Source organism: Pristiophorus japonicus, chromosome 1, assembly GCF_044704955.1.
Source record: "Pristiophorus japonicus isolate sPriJap1 chromosome 1, sPriJap1.hap1, whole genome shotgun sequence".
Taxonomy (NCBI): Eukaryota; Metazoa; Chordata; class Chondrichthyes; family Pristiophoridae; genus Pristiophorus; species Pristiophorus japonicus.
In genome coordinates this window covers 519,406,475-519,425,958 of record NC_091977.1, presented here as the reverse complement: position 1 = coordinate 519,425,958, position 19,484 = coordinate 519,406,475, and the positions used below count along the sequence as shown (strand labels likewise).

General features: G+C 43.1%; 1 protein-coding gene across 1 annotated transcript in view; it reads left to right on the top strand.

Moving 5' to 3' along the window:
- The window catches only part of LOC139260488 (piezo-type mechanosensitive ion channel component 2-like), an 851,737-nt gene that overhangs the window by 672,944 nt on the left and 159,309 nt on the right, over window positions 1-19,484 (top strand). The window contains exons 19-25 of the mRNA XM_070877017.1: window positions 3,415-3,551; window positions 3,981-3,995; window positions 7,392-7,555; window positions 11,103-11,279; window positions 13,309-13,437; window positions 14,596-14,796; window positions 18,596-18,800. Of these exons, the coding sequence (XP_070733118.1) occupies window positions 3,415-3,551; window positions 3,981-3,995; window positions 7,392-7,555; window positions 11,103-11,279; window positions 13,309-13,437; window positions 14,596-14,796; window positions 18,596-18,800 (1,028 nt within the window). The remainder of the gene's footprint in view (window positions 1-3,414; window positions 3,552-3,980; window positions 3,996-7,391; window positions 7,556-11,102; window positions 11,280-13,308; window positions 13,438-14,595; window positions 14,797-18,595; window positions 18,801-19,484) is intronic.

Here is a 19,484-nt window from a genome sequence, read left to right as displayed (position 1 = left end):
CTTGCTTTGTTTCCAAATTTATCATGACTGGCCATTAATTAAGTCTTGACGATCCTTAACTAGCATTTTTTGGTAATTTTCTCTCACTCGTTTTAAGATAGAACAAAAACTCAGAGCAGCAGTAATAATGGATGAACTATCCATTGTCACTTTTCTACTTGCCTTTTTACATTGTCACTTCTTCATTAAAATTAATGATCAAAGGAAAATATTCCCCTTGATTACCAAGGCCATGCACAAAACCTCTACAGACACTTATATTCTTTCAAAAAAAGTCTTTACGGAATTTTAAAAAAATGTATTCGTTCACGGGATGTTGGCAAGGCCGGCATTTATTGCCCATCCCTAATTGCCCTTGAGAAGGTGGTGGTGAGCCACCTTCTTGAACCGCTGCAGTCCGTGTGGTGAAGGTACTCCCACAGTGCTGACTTTGTCGCAGCGGTTTGGTACAAGTGAGCGGCTTGCTGGGCCATTTCAGGGGGCAGTTAAGAGTCAACCACATTGCTCTGGGTCTAGAGTCACATATAGGCCAGACCGGGTAAGGACGGCAGATTTCCTTCCCTAAGTATTCCATATGCCTTCTTAACATTCTTAACCATCTTATCTACTTGGCTTGCTACCTTAAGGCATCTGAGGACCTGCACTCCAAGGTCCCTTTGTTCCTCTATACTTTTCAGTGTTGTACCATTTAATTTGTATTCCCATGGTTTGTTAGACCTCCCCAAATGCATTACCTCACACTTACCCGGATTGAATTCCATTTGCCACTGTTCTGCCCACCTGACCAGTACATTAATATCTTCCTGCAGTCTGCAGCTTTCTTCTTCATAAGTACATAAGAACATAAGAAATAGGAGCAGGAGCAGGCCACCCGGCCCCTCAAGCCTGCTCCGCCATTTAATAAGATCATGGCTGATCTGATCATGGACTCAGCTCCAATTCCCTGCCTGCTCCCCATAACCCTTTATTCCCTTATCACTCAAAAATCTGTCTATCTCCGCCTTAAATATATTCAATGACCCAGCCTCCACAGTTCTCTGGGGCAGTAAATTCCATAGATTTACAACCCTCTGAGAAAAGCAATTCCTCCTCACCTCAGTTTTAAATGAGCAGCCCCTTATTCTAAGACTATGTCCCTTAGTTTTAGTTTCCCCTATGAGTGGAAATATCCTTTCTGCATCCACCTTATCTAGCCCCCTCATTTTCTTATATGTTTAGATAAGATAACCTCTCATTCTTCTGAACTCCAATGAGTATAGGCCCAACCTACTCAACCTATCTTCATAAGTCAAATCCCTCATCTCCGGAATCACCTAGTGAACCTTCTTTGAACAGCCTCCAACGCAACTATATCCTTCCTTAAATACGGAGATCAAAACTGTACGCAGTGCTCCAGGTGTGGCCTCACCAATACCCTGTACAGTTGTAGCAGGACCTAATCTGCTTTTATACTCTATCCTCCTTGCAATAAAGGTTAACATTCCATTTGCCTTACTGATTACTTGCTGTACCTGCATAATAAGTTTTTGAGTTTCATGCACAAGGACCCCAAGGTCCCTCTGTACTGGAGCACTTTGCAATTTTTCTCCTTTTAAATAATAATTTGCTTTTCTATTTTTCCTGCCACAATGGATAACCTCACATTTTCCCAAATTTTTGCCCACTCACTTAGCCTGTCTCTATCTCTTTGCAGATTTTTTGTGTCCTTCTCACAATTTGCTTTCCCACCCATCTTTGTATCATCAGCAAACTTGGCTACATTTCACTTGGTCCCTTCATCTCAGTCATTAAGGTGGATTGTAAATAGTTGAGGCCCCAGCAATGATCCCCACGGCACCCCACTAGTTACTGTTTGCCAACTGGAAAATGACCCATTTATCCCGACTCTCTGTTTTCTGTTAGTTAGCCAATCCTCTCTCCATGCTAATATATTACCCTCAACCCCGTGAACTTTTATCTTGTGCAGTAACCTTTTATGTGGCATCTTAGCGAATGCCTTCTGGAAATCCAAATGCACCACATCCACTGTTTCCCCCTTATCTATCCTGCTCGTTACATCCTCAAAGAACTCCAGCAAATTTGTCAAACATGATTTCCCTTTCATTAAATCATGCTGACTCTGCTTAATTGAATTATGATTTTCCAAATGTCCCACTACTGCTTCCTTAATAATGGACTCCAGCATTTTCCCAACGACAGATGTTAGGCTAACTGGTCTAGAGGTTCCTGTTTTTGGTCTGCCTCCTTTTATATCAACCATACGGCCTATTTTAGTGTCATCTGTGAACTTCTTAATCATACCCCCAATATTTAAGTCCAATTCATTGATATATACCACAAAAGCAAGGGACCCAGCACTGAGCCCTGAGGAACCTCACTGGATACAGCCTTCCATCACAAAAACATTAGTGAATCAGATGGGTGTTTATGACAATCCGGTAGCTTCATGGTCGCCATTACTAGGTTTTAAAAATATTTTATTTGTGAATATTATTAATCTACTGTGCTATCATGTATAGTTTGTGGAGAAAGTGCATGACCTATATTTCCCAAAGCATGCAAGTGCCTTCCTTCACTTTGTAAAATATTCAAATATAACTGCAAATTGCTTGTAAGTATTTAGCAATTTTCGATTCTAACAAAGCAAGCCGAATAAAATGTTAACTTTTAAATGTGTGCCTAAAACAAAATGAAGACAGCACAGTTTGAAACACATTTCAAATATGGAATGGCAATTGATATTTGAATGTGATGATGTTTTGCAAACATCAGTAATGAATGATGAGGGTTGCATGTATGATAAAACCAGGAACGCACGCTGCTTTCGCGCAGAAACTGCTGTTGTGCCAAAAGAATACACTGCAGAGGGAAACGGTAAACAGCATACGGTGAAGATAATAAACTTTGCCTGGCTTAGTGCAAATCTTTTTTAAAAATTGATAGTCTTTCGTTAGGCCTCTGTACTCATCCTCTTTTTCTTCCTATGTGAATTACTCTGTACAGAATCAAGCAATACATATCAAATCGCCAGAATGCGTAAGTCTTCCAAAGACATGAAATGCTTGCTCTCGTACGTTGTCATTTCATGCTCTCGACTTAAACTCTGAGAATTTTCTCCCCATGGAAAATGTCAAGTTTAAGCGTGAATCATAAAAACAACAAACGGCAGGCTGTGAATTGAGGCACCACTTTTAATACTTACCTGTTTTAGATAGTCGCTTCATGTGCAGAACAAATTATTCTAAAACTCTGTAACATTCTGACATAGCCATGCTCATATGGAAAGACTTCTGTCAAAAATTAGCATAAAGTGTCTTGCCATTCAATGATGAGAAATGACTGAGCCCAATCCTGATAGGGGCACGCCATGCTATTTAAAGTATTCATAACTGTATTCCTAATACATGCCAACAGGTTAGTAAATCAGGACGGAAGTCTGCCAGACATCGGTATGATGAATCTTAACACCAGTGCTCAAAAAGAGGAAAAGATGGAGGAGAAAAAGCCAGAAGAGGGTGAAGAGGAGGAAGAAGAAGAGGATTACATAACAGGTGATTTATTTTTCACAGTTTACTTCTTTACTGAAATACTTAAGCATTCTCTCGTCTCAAAAGAGCTTATGGGTCACAATCCCGGCAGTTGTTCCTGTTGTATCTGCTTACAAGTAAGTCCCAGTGCTGATACAATATTTTTTTGGGTGGTTTTGAATCTGCAAAACTAGCTTAGGTAATTTATTGTTAAAACAGACTGGTGTGCGAGCCCCTGCGGAAATTCATCCCCGCTATAAAACTTTAATTTACAATTGTTTTTCGCCCTCGAGGCCTTTCCTGTATTTATGGCCTAGATTTGGTGGGTGAGTCAGCGGGCACGATCGGTGGCGGGCTGGGTGGGAATGTTTCTTTCCCCCAATGGGTCGGGACCCCACTGTCAACCTGCCGCCACGCACCTTTCCCAATGTTGGGTCTGTCAGCGCTGAGCAGATCCGACATGCAGCGGTGGCGAACCCAATTTAAGTAATAATTACCTTGTTTAGAGATCATTAATAATACATTTGAGCTCACTTTTTGATTTTAGATGTTCGCCCATTGGGCCCACGCTGGTCGTGGACCATGTCTGTCAAGCTGAGGCGGGAGTTCATTGGCCATTGAATCAGCTGTTGAGTTGAGAGCTGCAAATGTCAAGTAAAAGCTCCCACCCTACAGAGACATCTTCCCTCAGCCACAATCTCTTCCTCACTGCATTTTCACAATGGATTCACCATGCTGCAAGTCACCATACACAAGCCTCCATCCAGTCTGACTCAGAGAAAGTGCTCAAAACCATGACGGGTTTTGATAGATTAAATAAAGAGAAACTGTGTCCACTGGCGGACGGGTCGATAACCAGAGGGCCCAGATTTAAGATAATTGTAAACAACGAAAGGGGAGATGAGGAGACATTTCTTGATGTGGCAAGTTGTTATGATCTGGAATGCACTGCATGCAAGAGTGGTGGAAGCAGATTCAACAATAACTTTCAAAAGGGAATTGGATAATTATTTGAAGGGAGAAAATTTCAAAGCTATTGTGAAAAAGCAGGGGAGTGGGACTAATTGGATAGATGTTTCAAAGAGCTGACACAGGCACGATGGACCAAATAGCCTCCTGCTCTGCTGTATCATGGTATGATTCTATGAGAGACTTTTAGCCCACTAGTCTGCACTGAATTTGAAACAAATCTCACTTCCCGATAAAATATGATTGGGGCTGAAACTCCCAAGCCTGCACCGAGGTGAAAGTGATTTAGATGAAGGAATTGAGTGTAATATCTCCAAGTTTGCAGATGACACTAAGCTGGGTGGCAGTATGAGCTGTGAGGAGGATGCAAAGAGGCTGCAGGGTGACTTGGACAGGTTAGGTGAGTGGGCAAATGCATGGCAGATGCAGTATAATGTGGATAAATATGAGATTATCCACATTGGTGGCAAAAACATGAAGGCAGAATATTATCTGAATGGCGACATATTGGGAAAAGGGGAGGTGCAGCGAGACCTGGGTGTCATGGTACATCAGTCGTTGAACGTTTGCATGCAGGTACAGCAGGCAGTGAAGAAGGCAAATGGTATGTTGGCCTTCATAGCTAGGGGATTTGAGTATAGGAGCAGGGAGGTCTTACTGCAGTTGTACAGGGCCTTGGTGAGGCCTCACCTGGAATATTGTGTTCAGTTTTGGTCTCCTAATCTGAGGAAGGACGTTCTTGCTTTTGAGGGAGTGCAGCGAAGGTTCACCAGACTGATTCCCGGGCTCGCTGGACTGACATATGAGGAGAGATTAGATCGACTGGGCCTGTATTCACTGGAGTTTAGAAGAATGAGAGGGGATCTCATAGAAACATATAAAATTCTGACATGACTGTACAGGTTAGATGCAGGAAGAATGTTCCCGATGTTGGGGAAGTCCAGAACCAGGGGTTGCAGTCTAAGGATAAGTAGTAAGCCATTTAGGACTGAGATGAGGAGAAACTTCTTCACTGAGAGTTGTTAACCTCTGGAATTCTCTATCGCAGAGAGCTGTTGATGTCAGTTCGTTAGGTATATTCAAGAGGGAGTTAGATATGGCCCTTACGGCTAAGGGGATCAAGGGGTATGGAGAGAAAGCAGAAAAGGGGTACTGAGGTGAATAATCAGCCATGATTTTATTGAATGGTGGTGCAGGCTCGAAGGGCCGAATGGCCTACTCCTGCACCTAGTTTCTATTTTTCTATGAAGCAGAGCTGGTTCCTATGACTCCTGCTCCTGAACTCAGCCCAATGAGAGAGGGTTCTGCGGACACAGCAAGGGTGCCATAAGGGCGTTGATATCAATAATTAAACCTTTAAAGGAGATCAGGCGTGAACCACTAGGTTAACCCATTGCTTAAAGGACCGGAATTCTGGGTCCATCTGCAGGCTTTGGGAAATAGAGAGTCCAGGAAATATAAAAATACCAGCATGAGATTTCCCTCCCAAAGCCCCGCCGCTCCGACATCATGGGCGATGTTTAGGGTGAGTGTGAGCCAGGTGCAGGAGTAGGCCATTCAGCCCTTCGAGCCTGCACCGCCATTCAATAAGATCATGGCTGATCATTCATCTCAGTACCCCTTTCCTGCTTTCTCTCCATACCCCTTGATCCCTTTAGCCGTGAGGGCCATATCCAACACCCTCTTGAATATATCTAATGAACTGGCATCAACAACTCTCTGCGGTAGGGAATTCCACAGGTTAACAACTCTCTGAGTGAAGAAGTTTCTCCTTATCTCGGTCCTAAATGGCTTACCCCTTATTCTTAGACTGTGACCACTGGTTCTGGAACTTCACAGCAAGGGGAACATTCTTCCTGCATCTAACCTGTCCAATCAGAAGCTGTTGGCATGGCCTGGGACCCAGGGTATCCAGTCCCGCCTGAATTTCCCTAACTGACATGCACTTACTCTAAGACCACGATTTTGCCAACCGTGGCGAGTCCGGGGAGCCGGAGTCTTTAGACGAGGTTCCGGCCCGCTGCTGGCTGCAGCCTACTCTCTCCAAGTAATTTTATGATGATGGGACTTGTTAAGCCTACCCAGCGAAGTTCCCGGCCAATTAAAAGGAAGCGGGTCTGATGATGTCATTTGATGACACGTCATCGGCCGGTTTCCTTAAAGGGACCACGCGCAAATTAATTTTGACATGTATGCTGTCAGTGTTCTGCAGCATTGAGGTGCCGCAAACACTGACAATGACTGCACAAAGGTGCATGGCTGCACCCAGGCTCTCCCAACACACCCTGCATATGCTTATGGAGGGCGTCACAGCATTCAGGGAGGTTCTCTTCCCTTCCAATGGGTGGAAGAGAACACCCCAGGAGACCAATGCAGCCTGGTTGCACATTGCACAGGAGGGCACAGGCAGGGACGTCATCAGGAGAATCTGTCTGCAGTGGCACAAACCTTTCAATGATCTCAGTAGATCATGACGTTATCGACAGTTGCTCTGTGGCCTGGGGCACGGCACGAATGTGGCAACGCCTCTACTAACGTCATGTTAGCCCCTCGGAGGTGCTAACCGGCGTCGCAAAAAGGGGCAATTTTGACCCCTTAATGTCTTACCCTGTACTCCACCTTGTGGTATCTATGTGCCATGCGGTATTCCCTAGATAAACACAGAGGGAGGCTCCTCGGCTTCAGTCTCTATAATAACCATCCAGAAAGACTCAGCCTCCAATTCTCCTTCCCTTTTGCAAAGTGCCTTGACAGCCATTTTGTGATTGGAAGCTCACGTTCTAGTGCTGTGTGGTTTGAGTTGAAGCTAATTGCTGTACACCTACTGCTGCTGCTTTCGCGCTGTGCTCCATGTCTAGTTAATGAAACCGTTTCTTTTTTTTCCCTTTTGTTTAGAGGAAAAGACGAATAAATGGCACCTGGTAATCGACCGGCTAACCGTGCTGTTCCTGAAATTTATGGAGAATTTTCACAAATTGCAAGTTATGGCTTGGTGGATCTTGGAGCTACACATAATCAAAATTATATCCTTTTACATCATTTGGATTACATTGAAAGAGGTCAGTGTAAGAGCAGAATGACGTTTTTAACAAAGCCCGTATGGCTTTTACATCCCGGTTTTTCACTCGAACCGAATAATTTTCGAGACATTTATGCACTACACAGAATCAGCTTTCAATTGGTATCTTTCCACTTTGCTGCAAAATATTCTGAATGAATGGAGCAGCAATTTAACTTGTACATAGAACCGTAAAGGTGTATAGCACAAAAGGAAGCCATTTAGCCTATCCTGCCTGCGCCAGCTCTTTGCTAATCTCACTGTCCCATGCTCGCCCTATAACCCTGTATCTTCTTTTGTCTCAAATGATTATCAGCTTTTCCCCTTAAAAGATGCAATAGTCTCTGGAGTGGAAAACTGGCTTCTCCTCAAAGGGGCACACAGTCGGCAGGGCTACCGTGCCAACCCACCCACGGCTGCCGTCGTGAGGCCCTAATCATTGGGCCATGTTAATTTGTATCTATAATATTGACCAACCTTTCTCTGCATTTCAGCATTATTCTTTGTTTCAACATCTTAAAGGGCTGGATTTTCAGATGGAGGATTTTTCGGGCGGTAATGGCAGTGGGGCGGTAAATTTTGCACCGGGAAATGGTTTGCGTCTGCAGCCACAAAATTTAGCAGCTGCGTGTGGAGCGGAGCACTAAGGGAGGCTTTCCACACCTCTCTTAGGGCACTAGGCCGGCTGAGCAACTGAAAATCCGATGCTAAAGAGGCCGGCCTTGGAGCGCTCTAAAAGAGGCTTCCCTGGAAAAAACATCGTCACAAAATACACAAAAATACATTCCCAATACATTGAACAGCCCACATTAGAATAAATCGCAAAAATAAAAAATAAACAAAACAATCAAATTGACCTCTTTGAGTAATTATTTAACTCACCGCTGCCGGGACAACTTCGGGTCAGGGTGCTAGAGAGTCAGCGTCAAACAAAAATCATAGCACTGTCAAAACCGGGGGTGTTGCACACCGGCTCGACGCTCCAAGGCTGTGCTGCTCAGAGTCCCTGCAAAACAGGCAACTAATTTCACGGCGGAGCGCTGGAAGCTGGCCACCCCCACCCCCCCCGGAAATCATTCCCGACAACCATTACTGCCCCCCCTCCCCCGGGCCATGAACAGAGGCGGCAACATATCGAAAATCCAACCCATTTCTGGCACCTACTTTTTTAAATCTCTTTTTGGTTTGTAAATATGAGTGTCTACTTTTAATATTCTATTTGATAGCTAGGATTTGTAAATCGGTTATATGATTTGACAATCAGTACACCGCACTTGTTTATTTAGCAAGCTGTCAATTACAATTGTTTGCCCAGCTACATATTGCAAAGGGGATGGAGTATAAAAGCAGGGAAGTCTTGCTACAGTTATACAGGGTATTGGTGAGGCCACACCTGGAATACTGCATGCAGTTTTGGTTTCCATATTTACGAAAGGATATACTTGCTTTGGAGGCAGTACAGAGAAGGTTCACTAGGGTGATTCCGGAGATGAGTGGGTTGACTTATGAGGAAAGGTTGAGTAGATTGGGACTCTACTCATTGGTATTCAGAAGAATGAGAGATGATCTTATCAAAACGTATATGATTATGAGGGGGCTTGACAAGGTGGATGCAGAGAGGATGTTTCCACTGATAGGGGAGACTAGAACTAGGGGACATAATCTTAGAATAAGGGGCCGCCCATTTAAAACTGAGATGAGGAGGAATTTCTTCTCTCAGAAGGTTGTAAATCTGTGGAATTTGCTGCCTCAGAGAGCTGTAGAAGCTGGGTCATTGAATAAATTTAAGACAGAGATAGACCGTTTCTTAACTGATAAGGGAATAAGGGGTTATGGGAAGCGGGCAGGGAAGTGGACCTGCGTCCATGATCGGATCAGCCATGATCGTATTAAATGGCGGAGCAAGCTCGAAGAGCCAAATGGCTTCTATTTCCTGCTCCTATTTCTTATGTTCTTATACGTTTTATTTGAGGTGGCCTTTGTGTGTAAAATGCTTCAAATTATTATTTTTTTTAAATGATATCATGAATCTTTTTAACTATTATTAAAAGACACAAGTGCTGTTACCAAAATGGTTACTGTAGGGTACAGTAGCATAGTGGTTATGTTACTGGACTAGTAATCCAGAGGCCTGGACCAATAACCTAGAGACAAGAGTTCAAATTCCTCCCACAGCAGCTGGGAGAATTTCAATTCAGTTAATTAAATAAATCTGGAATAAATAAAAAGCTAGTATCAGTAATGGTGACCATGAAACTACTGGGATTGTTGTAAAAACCCATCTGGTTCACTAATGTCCTTTAGGGAAGGAAATCTGCCGTCCTTACCCGGTCTGGCCTATATGTGACTCCAGACCCACAGTAATGTGGTTGACTTTTAATTGCCCTCTGAAATATCCGAGTAAGCCACTCAGTTGTACCAAACCACTACATGGACTGCAACAGTTCAAGAAGGCGGCTCACCACCACCTTCTTGCTGGCCTTATGAACGAATAAATAAATATTGATTAAAATAAATAATAAATAATTAGTTAACACATGGCATCATTTCACAGTAGAAATTTATCTTCAGCGTATAGAGGTGATTTCGCACTGGTAGAAGATTTGGAACTGAAACATTGGGCCACATTTTGTTGTAGCAGGGCATCTAATAGCATCCGCCGTTAGACTTGTCCCTGGATCCTTCAGCTCAAACAATCTTTGCTACAAAGTTGCTGAAAGTGCAGGCTGATAACGGCACAGCGAGGGAAACAAGGCACCTGGGACCTGAGTGAACAGGGCAACCAATCAGGCTATCTCCCTAACCAATGAAATTTAGTGATTGAGAAATAAACAGCGGAAGGACTGATAAGGAGGGCGAATTAAAGGGAAAGAATCCAATGTCAAATCAGGTACAGAAAGTAAAATAAAAGGAGGTAATGATAGATTGAATTCAGAGAGAGACAAAAAAAAGAGACAGAAAGGAAAAATAAGAAAAAAAAATTAAGATTTAAAATGTGACATTTTGAAAATCTCCGCACACATAGAATAGTTAATTTTCAGTGCCAGAGAGGTTAATTGATACTTATCACATTGTTAAAAGGATACTTGCTCTACTAATTACCAGCCCTAAATATCTGCGGCAAGCTTAGTTCATATCTACCGCGCACATACAGCAACTTCGCATCAGTCAATGCGTGTTACTGGTGAGGCAGATCGCGAGATGCCGTTTTCGCAAAGCTAACAGCAGAGCGGAACAACTCCGACAGCAACCTTTGGACAGTGCCATTTAACCGCGCGTCTGTCCCTCGCCTGAAGTTGCTGCACCATTTACGCATAAATAACAGCGAGAACCATTAGCCTCACCGTTACTTTGACAGCAAATTCTGGCCTGTTATATCCCTGTCTGCAGTCCAGACTCCCGAGCTGCAGAGCTTCCTTGTTGGGAGAATGGAATTGTGGCTTGTCCTCTTGTCAGGACCTCACATTGACTTGCTTCTTATTTGTATCAGTGTTGGATATGCATCATTCAAATTGTGCAAGGCTGATGTAAGTATATTTCTTCAACAGGTTTCCCTGCTGAATTACGTTTTCTTAATCTCATGGGCCTTTGCTCTGCCATACGTAAAGTTACGTCCATTGGCATCAAGTGTCTGCACAGTCATGACCTGCATAATCATAGTGTGCAAAATGTTATACCAACTAACTTCTGTTCAGCCTTCAGACTACTCTTCTAACTGTACAATTGTGAGTATTTTATTTAAACTTTTTTTCTACTTGTGTCCCTATAATTTCAATTGCCGACTGCTTACCAGGAATATGATATTATAAATGCAAAATATTACATCAACTGAGATCCTGATCTATGGCCTGATGTATCACCTACATCTTTTTACTTATTTTGTTCAAAATGGGCCCTTGAAAAGCAGCATCTTTAAAAAAATATATATATATATATGGTAACGCAGTGATTACTGGTGTTTGTCTTTCATAGATTGTAACAATCAAGGTGGGAAATTGGAGTTCTGAGAGATAGAAACATAGAAACATAGACGCCTGCACCGCCATTCAATGAGTTCATGGCTGAACTTGCAACTTCAGTACCCCATTCCTGCTTTCTCACCATACCCCTTGATTCCCCTAGTAGTAAGGACTTCATCTAACTCCTTTTTGAATATATTTAGTGAATTGGCCTCAACAACTTTCTGTGGTAGAGAATTCCACAGGTTCACCACTCTCTGGGTGAAGAAGTTTCTCCTCATCTCGGTCCTAAATGGCTTACCCCTTATCCTTAGACTGTGACCCCTGGTTCTGGACTTCCCCAACATTGGGAACATTCTTCCTGCATCTAACCTGTCTAAGCCCATCAGAATTTTAAACGTTTCTATGCGGTCCCCTCTCATTCTTCTGAACTCCAATGAATACAAGCCCAGTTGATCCAGTCTTTCTTTCCGACATGGTGATAACCACCCACTTCCCGACAGTTTTTACATGCCTTACAGTTTGGCATTGGTGGAATCCTAGGTCTTTCCATCCTTCCAGTCAGAGATGAACCATCGTATAGCAAGCCTCAAGAAGGCACGGAGCTAGTGAGAATTCCAATCATTATTGCAGTGCTGGAAATATGAACATACAAAATGGGTGGGCCAGGAAATGGCCAGCTGGTCCATCAAGCCTGCCCAACACCATGTTTGCCTGACCATCATGGCTAAACACTTCCGAGAAAGCAGTGAGGTCCCTTGGAGGCGGTAGAACCATAGAAGCCCACAGCACAGAAGGAATCCATTTGGCCTTTCGTTTCTGTGCCGACTCTTTGCCAGAATGAACTAAAACTAATCTCACAACCTTTTTCTTTCCCCATATTCCTGTATCTTTCTCTGCTTCAGATGTTTATCTATTCTTCCCTTAAAGATACAATGGACTGTTTCTCAACTGCTCTCTTTGGTGAAGCGTGCCATGCTCGAACATGCACTGCCATCCGTATTCTCTAAATATTTTGAAGCCAAACTTCCTCAGCCCTTTCCACATCCCCAGACTCTCAATGGCCTGGCAGATCCTTGGTGGCTGGTATGCCCAGTGAGAAAATTGCAGTTTGCATTAGACAGTATTAACGACGGACTGCCTTTCTGATACCAACTACACACTAAGATTGGCAGCTCAAAAGCATATGCACTCAAAAGCATATGTTTTTATCCCAACTGTACAATGGTCTGAGACTGTTAGCCACAGTATAAATACACTTTAATAGACATGTTTTTATCCTAACTGGTCCACATTTAATTTGGAGACATAGATGGATACTTGTTTTTCAAGGTTTACTGACTGTGAAATTAATCAGTGTTTTACTAAGGACAATTTATGAAGGACAAGTTTATTTTTCCCAATTGGTTTTTGCTGTGTTACTTGATATACTGAAAGGTAGTTTCTTATCAGCTGAGATTTTATAAGTACTTTTAGAAAATACCAGAGTGTAGAGATTTTTGAAGTCGTCATATTTCTCTATTCTTTTGGCTATAAAATTTTGAAATATATATTTGTGTTTTCTGCAATATTGAGCATTTTCCTATCTTGTTTAGTACTAGTCTTTTTTTTAGATGTTTTTTTAAACACCTTGTAATGATATTATTAGTTGTTAAAATAAATACAAATCTGCAGCTTGCAATACATGTCAACTAGTTCCACTTAAAGAGAAAATAAATGAAAATAAGATGCATTTAGTAATATTAGTTGTTTTATATCTTATCCAAGTAACATATTTGAACATTTAATTCCTCAGCCACAACTCAATGAAACAAATATAGAGACCTTGGCTAAATTGAACAGCTCAGTGCTTTACGCCAGCCCAGTTGACCCAGCAAACTGGATTGGACTAAAGAAATCTCTTCCCCTTCTGGTATACCTTAAGGTATGAATTTACGACAGATTTCCTAACTAAAATTGCTTTATATTCCAGCATTTATACATGAAAACCAGAGCATTATCACATAAGGGACTCGGGGAGAAATTCGGGGCATTTGCCCCTCCCGCTAGTGCTGACTTTTCACCTGGGTGCGGCGATGCTACAGACTCCCTCGAAATTCCGTAACAGTTTAGCGGCGACGGTAACCGGTAGGTGGCGCCTCGCTCCAACCGGTAGTGCCCCGTTCCGCTGGCGATGATAACGTCATCACTGAGCGCAGCAATCCGTTTTCACCCCGGAGCGAAAATTCGGTAGCACTCCACAGGCGATGTCCACAACAGCTTCAAGGGGCGCGCCCCGGGCTATAGGCCACTCGCGGGACGATAATTAAAGGGGAGGTGGGAATATTTTTTTTAAATGGTCTCCTTCCCCCTTGACCGTGGGGTCCGTGCTGTGATCTTGCCACCCGGCACTCCGCTTGTGTGCTGGGCTGCTGCCACGGCACCCCGCTGCCTGGTGATACATGGATAGCCACAGAGTCGGCAGCTTGGCCCTCCCCTTTAATGAAACGGAGGGCCCTGACTACGCAGCAGTGCTATGCGCCCCGCTGAGTAACGCTGCACCCTTCGTGGAATCGTTCCGTCCCGTTCCTGCCCCACTGAGCAAGTGGAGTGCGATATTTTTGCCCTCCACCTGCTCTCGGGAGAGGGGCGGGGGTGCGTGGAGGTGGGGAGGAGGGTGGCGGTAAGCTGAATATAGGTCTCAGGGCGGGACTTCTGTGCCTCACACAGGAGCTCCCATCTCACGGCTGTTACCGCCCCCGGCACGCAATTTCAGACCCTAAGGAATGAATTTGAATTTAAAATCAGCATAGAAATTGTGCTTCAGCTGGACTGTGATCATTTGTACATCCTTCAGCATTGAGTTACGCAGTACATTGCCTGCATTAAAACAACTTAATGCTTCCATTATTGCAACAACTGCTAAAGGCTTTAAATACTGTAGATAATGCAAAGTCTATGAGTGATTGCTGAAAATGATGATTGTTACCTAAAATGTTTGTGATTTTCTCCCCCAAGGATTGTAAAGATTAGACCAGATTATTTCTCCAGAACATCTGAAATTTCAGGCATGACAAATTTATGTATTTTTTCTCGTTTGTAGAACAACCTATTGATTCTTGCTGTTCTCGCATTTGAAGTGACAATCTATCGTCATCAGGAGTACTTTAGGCTCCGCAATAATCTTGCACCTCCGGTATCGAAAACCATCTTTCATGACATCACAAGGCAACACCTGGATAATGGACTGGTGAACTGTGCCAAGTATTTCATAAACTACTTCTTCTACAAGTTTGGATTGGAGGTATGCAGCATATAGTTTTGAAATAAAATCTTACTTACCTGTGCCTCAGTAATCGTAACTATCTAAAGGTGTCAGCTGTGGCTCAGTGGGTAGCTCTCTCGCCTCTGGCCTGCAGCCTAGGGTCTTAAAAGAAGTGGCTGCAGAGATAATGGATGCATTGGTTGCAATCTACCAAAATTCCATGGATTCTGGGGAGGTCTTGGCGGATTGGAAAACTACAAATGTAACGCCCCTATTTAAAAGAGGAGGGAGACAGAATGCAGGAAATCTGTTATTGGGAAAATGCTGGAGTCCATTGGAATCCATGGAATCTTGGCGTTCATTGCAAAGGGGATGGAGTATAAAAGCAGGGAAGTCTTGCTACAGCTATACAGGGTATTGGTGAGGCCGCACCTGGAATACTGCGTGCAGTTTTGGTTTCCATATTTACGAAAGGATGTACTTGCTTTGGAAGCAATTCAGAGAAGGTTCACTAGGTTGATTCCGGAGATGAGGGGGTTAACTTATGTGGAAAGGTTGAGTAGGTTGGGCCTCTACTCATTGGAATTCAGAAGAATGAGAGGTGATCTTATCGAAATGTATAAGATTATGAAGGGGCTTGACAGGATGGATGCAGAGAGGATGTTTCCACTGATGGGGGAACTAGAACTAGAGGGCATGATCTTAGAATAAGGGGCCGCCCATTTAAAACTGAGATGAGGAGAAATTTCTTCTCTCAGAGGGTTGTAAATCTGTGGAATGCGCTGTCTCAGAGAGCTGTGGAAGCTGGGACATTGAATACATTTAAGGCAGAAATAGACAGTTTCTTAAATGATAAGGGGATAAAGAGTTATGGGGAACGGGCAGGGAGGTGGAGCCATGATCAGATCAGTCATGATCTTATTGAATGGCAGAGCAGGCTCGAGGAGCCATATGGCCTACTCCTGTTCTTATTTCTTATTTTCTTATTATTAAGGAAGCCATAGTAGTACATTTGGAAAAGCATAATCCAGTCAAGCAGAGTCAGCATGGTTTTATGAAAGGGAAATCATGTTTGACAATTTCGCTGGCATTCTTTGAGGATGTAACAAGCAGGGTGGAACCAGTGGATGTGATGTATTTGGATTTCTGGAAAGCATTCGATAAGGTGCTACATAAAAGGTTACTGCTAAGTTAAGAACTTATGGGGTTGGGGGTAATATATTAGCATGGATAGAGGATTGGCTAACTAACAGAAACCAGAGAGTCGGGATCAATGGATCATTTTCCGGTTGGCAAACAGGAACTAGTGGGGTGCCACAGGGATCGGTGCTGGGGCCTCAACTATTTGCAATCTATATTAATGACTTGGATGAAGGGACCGAATGTAATGTAACCAAGTTCGTTGAAGATACAAAGATGGGTGGGAAAGCAAATTGTGAGCAGGACATAAAGAATCTGCAAAGAGATATAGACAGGCTAAGTGAGTGGACAAACATTTGGCAGATGGAGTATAATGTGGAAAAGTGTGAGGTTATCTACTTTGGCAAGAAAAATAAAAAAGCAAATTATTACTTAAATGGAGAGAGATTACAAAATGCTGTAGTACAGAGGAACCTGGGAGTCCTTTTGCATGGAACTCAAAAAGTTAGTATGCAGGTACAGCAAGTGATCAGGAAGGCAAATGGAATGTTGGCCTTTATCACAAGGGGGATGGAGTATAAAAGCAGGGAAGTCCTGCTACAACTGTACAGGGTATTGGTGAGACCACACCTAGAGTACTGCATGCAGTTTTGATCTCCTTATTTATGGAGGGATAAACTTGCATTGGAAGCTGTTCAGAGAAGGTTCACTAGGTTGATTTCTGAGATGAAGGGGTTGACTTATGAAGAAAGATTGAGCAGGTTGGGCCTATACTCATTGGAGTTTAAAAGAATGAGAGGTGATTTTATTTAAACACATAATATACTGAGGGGGCTTGACAAGGTAGATGCAGAGAGGATGTTTCCACTCATGGGGGAATCTGGAACTAGGGGGCATAGTTTAAGAAAAAGGGGTTGTCCATTTAGAACTGTGATGAGGAGGAATTTCTTCTCTCAGAGGGTCGTGAATCCGTGGAATTCTCTGCCCCAGAGAGCTGCACCGGACGTGTAATGACGCAGATTGCATTACCGTCCGAGTTTTGTCCGTCTCCCAACCCGTACGCCATGCCAGAACAGCAACAGGTATCCAGTATTGGATGAGCAGAAATGTTCTCCAAATAAACATTGGATGCCCAAAACCATTGGACCATTGGCTTCAGCCCCCTCCCCCCCCCAACCCCCCCACCTCCCCTCACCATAAACTCCGATATCTAGCCATTGTTTCCATCACCCTTCTCTGGCCACCGTCTGAGGCTGAACCAGACTGTTCACAACCCCTGGCATACAATTTCACCCTGAGCTGAGCTTCTGACCCCATAACCTTTCCATCACTAAGAACATCAACTACCCTCTCCGTCAGATCACCCGTCTCTATCTCCGCCTCAGCTCATCCACTGCTGAAATCCTCATCCATGCTTTTGTTGCCTCCAGACTCAACTATTTAAACCCGCTGCCCCTTTCTCGTAGCCAGCCTCCCATCTTCCTGTTTCTGTTGTCCGTATCCTCACTTGCACCAAGTCCCCTACACACCTCACCCTTGTACTCGCTGACCTACACTGGTTCCATGTCTAGCAAAGCTCAAATTTAAAATTCTCATCCTTGTGTTCAAATCCCTTCATGGCTTCACCCCTCCCTATCTCTATAACGTCCTATAACTCTACAAGCAATCTGTGTTCCTCCAATTCTGGCCTCTTGTGCATCCCGGATTTTCTTTGCCCTACCATTGGTAGCCGTGCCTTCACCTGGCTAGGCCATGAGCTCTGGAATTCCCTCCCTAGCCCTCTCTACCTCTCCCTTCTCCTTTAAGAAGCTCCTGGAAACCTACCTCTTTGAGCAAGGTTTTGGTCACCTGTCCTATTATCTCCTTATGTGGCTCAGTGTCCAATTCTGTCTAATAATGCTTCCTTGAAGCGACTTGGGACGTTTTGCTATGTTAAAGTTGCTATATAACTATAAGTTGTTATTATTTAGACAGCAATCAGAAGTAGGAATCTTGGCTGATTTTTTTTTTTACAAATCCTTCACATGGAATAATGAGACTGTTACCGTATCCCTTCGGCTGAATTTAGCTACCTTTCGTAGACGAAGAATTGAACGTGAGCCATTTCTGATCTATATTGCTCAAAGCCACACAAGAGACATTTGCGCTCGTTCCATAAATTGCATGTGCAAAGGAATGTTATTTTACACATGGACCATAACATTGTTTTATTATATTGTAAAAGAAACCATTCCATCAGCAGATGAATAACTATCTCTGTCAATCTATCCTGTGCTGTATGATGATATCAGCACTCATTAGGGGAGCAATTCATCTTCGTTTTATAAAGCAAGGGAAAAACTTACCAAAATTGGGTTGCAAAACGTCTGCATGATCTGGACACACAGTTGGGTGACCGCCATACAAGATCCGCCAGTGGCGTTATGCTAACTATTTATGAAAATTAGGGTCCTATGCACCATGCTATTTCTGTCCATTTGTACTGGGGTCTTATTTAGCCTTACCAGCTGTCTTTAAAGGAATTGTGTGCAAAATGGGTCACAAATTGCTTTTTAATAAGTAATTTATTTCAAAAAATATATATAAATGTTAAACATTGAATTCAGAATTTTTCTTTCTGTCTCTCTGCTTACTACTTCAGTCTAAAGGTTACTCTTTCTTGACTGTTACCATCTCTGTATGTTCACTTTTTCCGCAGATATGTTTTTTGATGACGGTCAATGTGATTGGGCAACGGATGGATCTGTATGCCATGCTTCACGCCTTTTGGTTATTTGCATTACTCTACCGACGCCGCAGAAAAGCCATTGCGGAGGTCTGGCCAAAGTACTGCTGTTTCCTGGCATGCATTCTGACCTTTCAGTACATGCTTTGTATTGGCATCCCGCCCGCTGCCTGTAAAGGTACAACTACTGTATTTTTTAAATTATGATCATTAATATCAGAATATATACTTGAATTTTCCACTTGAATATATTGTTAAGCCTGAAAAAAATGGATAGTCAGCCATGGTTCAATTTGTTGCAATTTTGCCTCTGGGTTAGGCGGTTGTGAGTTCAAGTCCAACTCCAGAGACTTGAGCGCAAAAATCTAGGCTGGTACTCCAGTGCACGACCAGAGGTGCCCGCCTTTCCAGATGAGGCGTTAAACCAAGGCCCTGTCTGTTCTCTCAGGTGGACATATGAGATCCCATAGCACAATTTGAAAGAAGACCTGTGGAGTTATCCCCAGTGTCCTGGCCCATATTTATCCCTCAACCAACATAACAAAAAACAGATTAAGTGGTCATTATCACATTACTGTTTGTGGGGGTCTGCTGTACACAAACTGGCTGCTGCATTTCCTACATTACAACAGTAACTACACTTCAAAAGTACTTCACTGGATGTAAGACACCTTGGGACGTCCGGAGGTCATGAAAGATGCTATATAAATGCAAGTCTTTCTTTCTTTGATTTAATTTAAATGTCATGAAACCTGTGCCCCACTGACATCAAATAGTAATTTAAAGTCAGCAGTCTGAGAACTGTGGTTATTGAATGGAAATGATATTATTTAATGTCCTTGTTTTCCCTGAAAATTGGAAA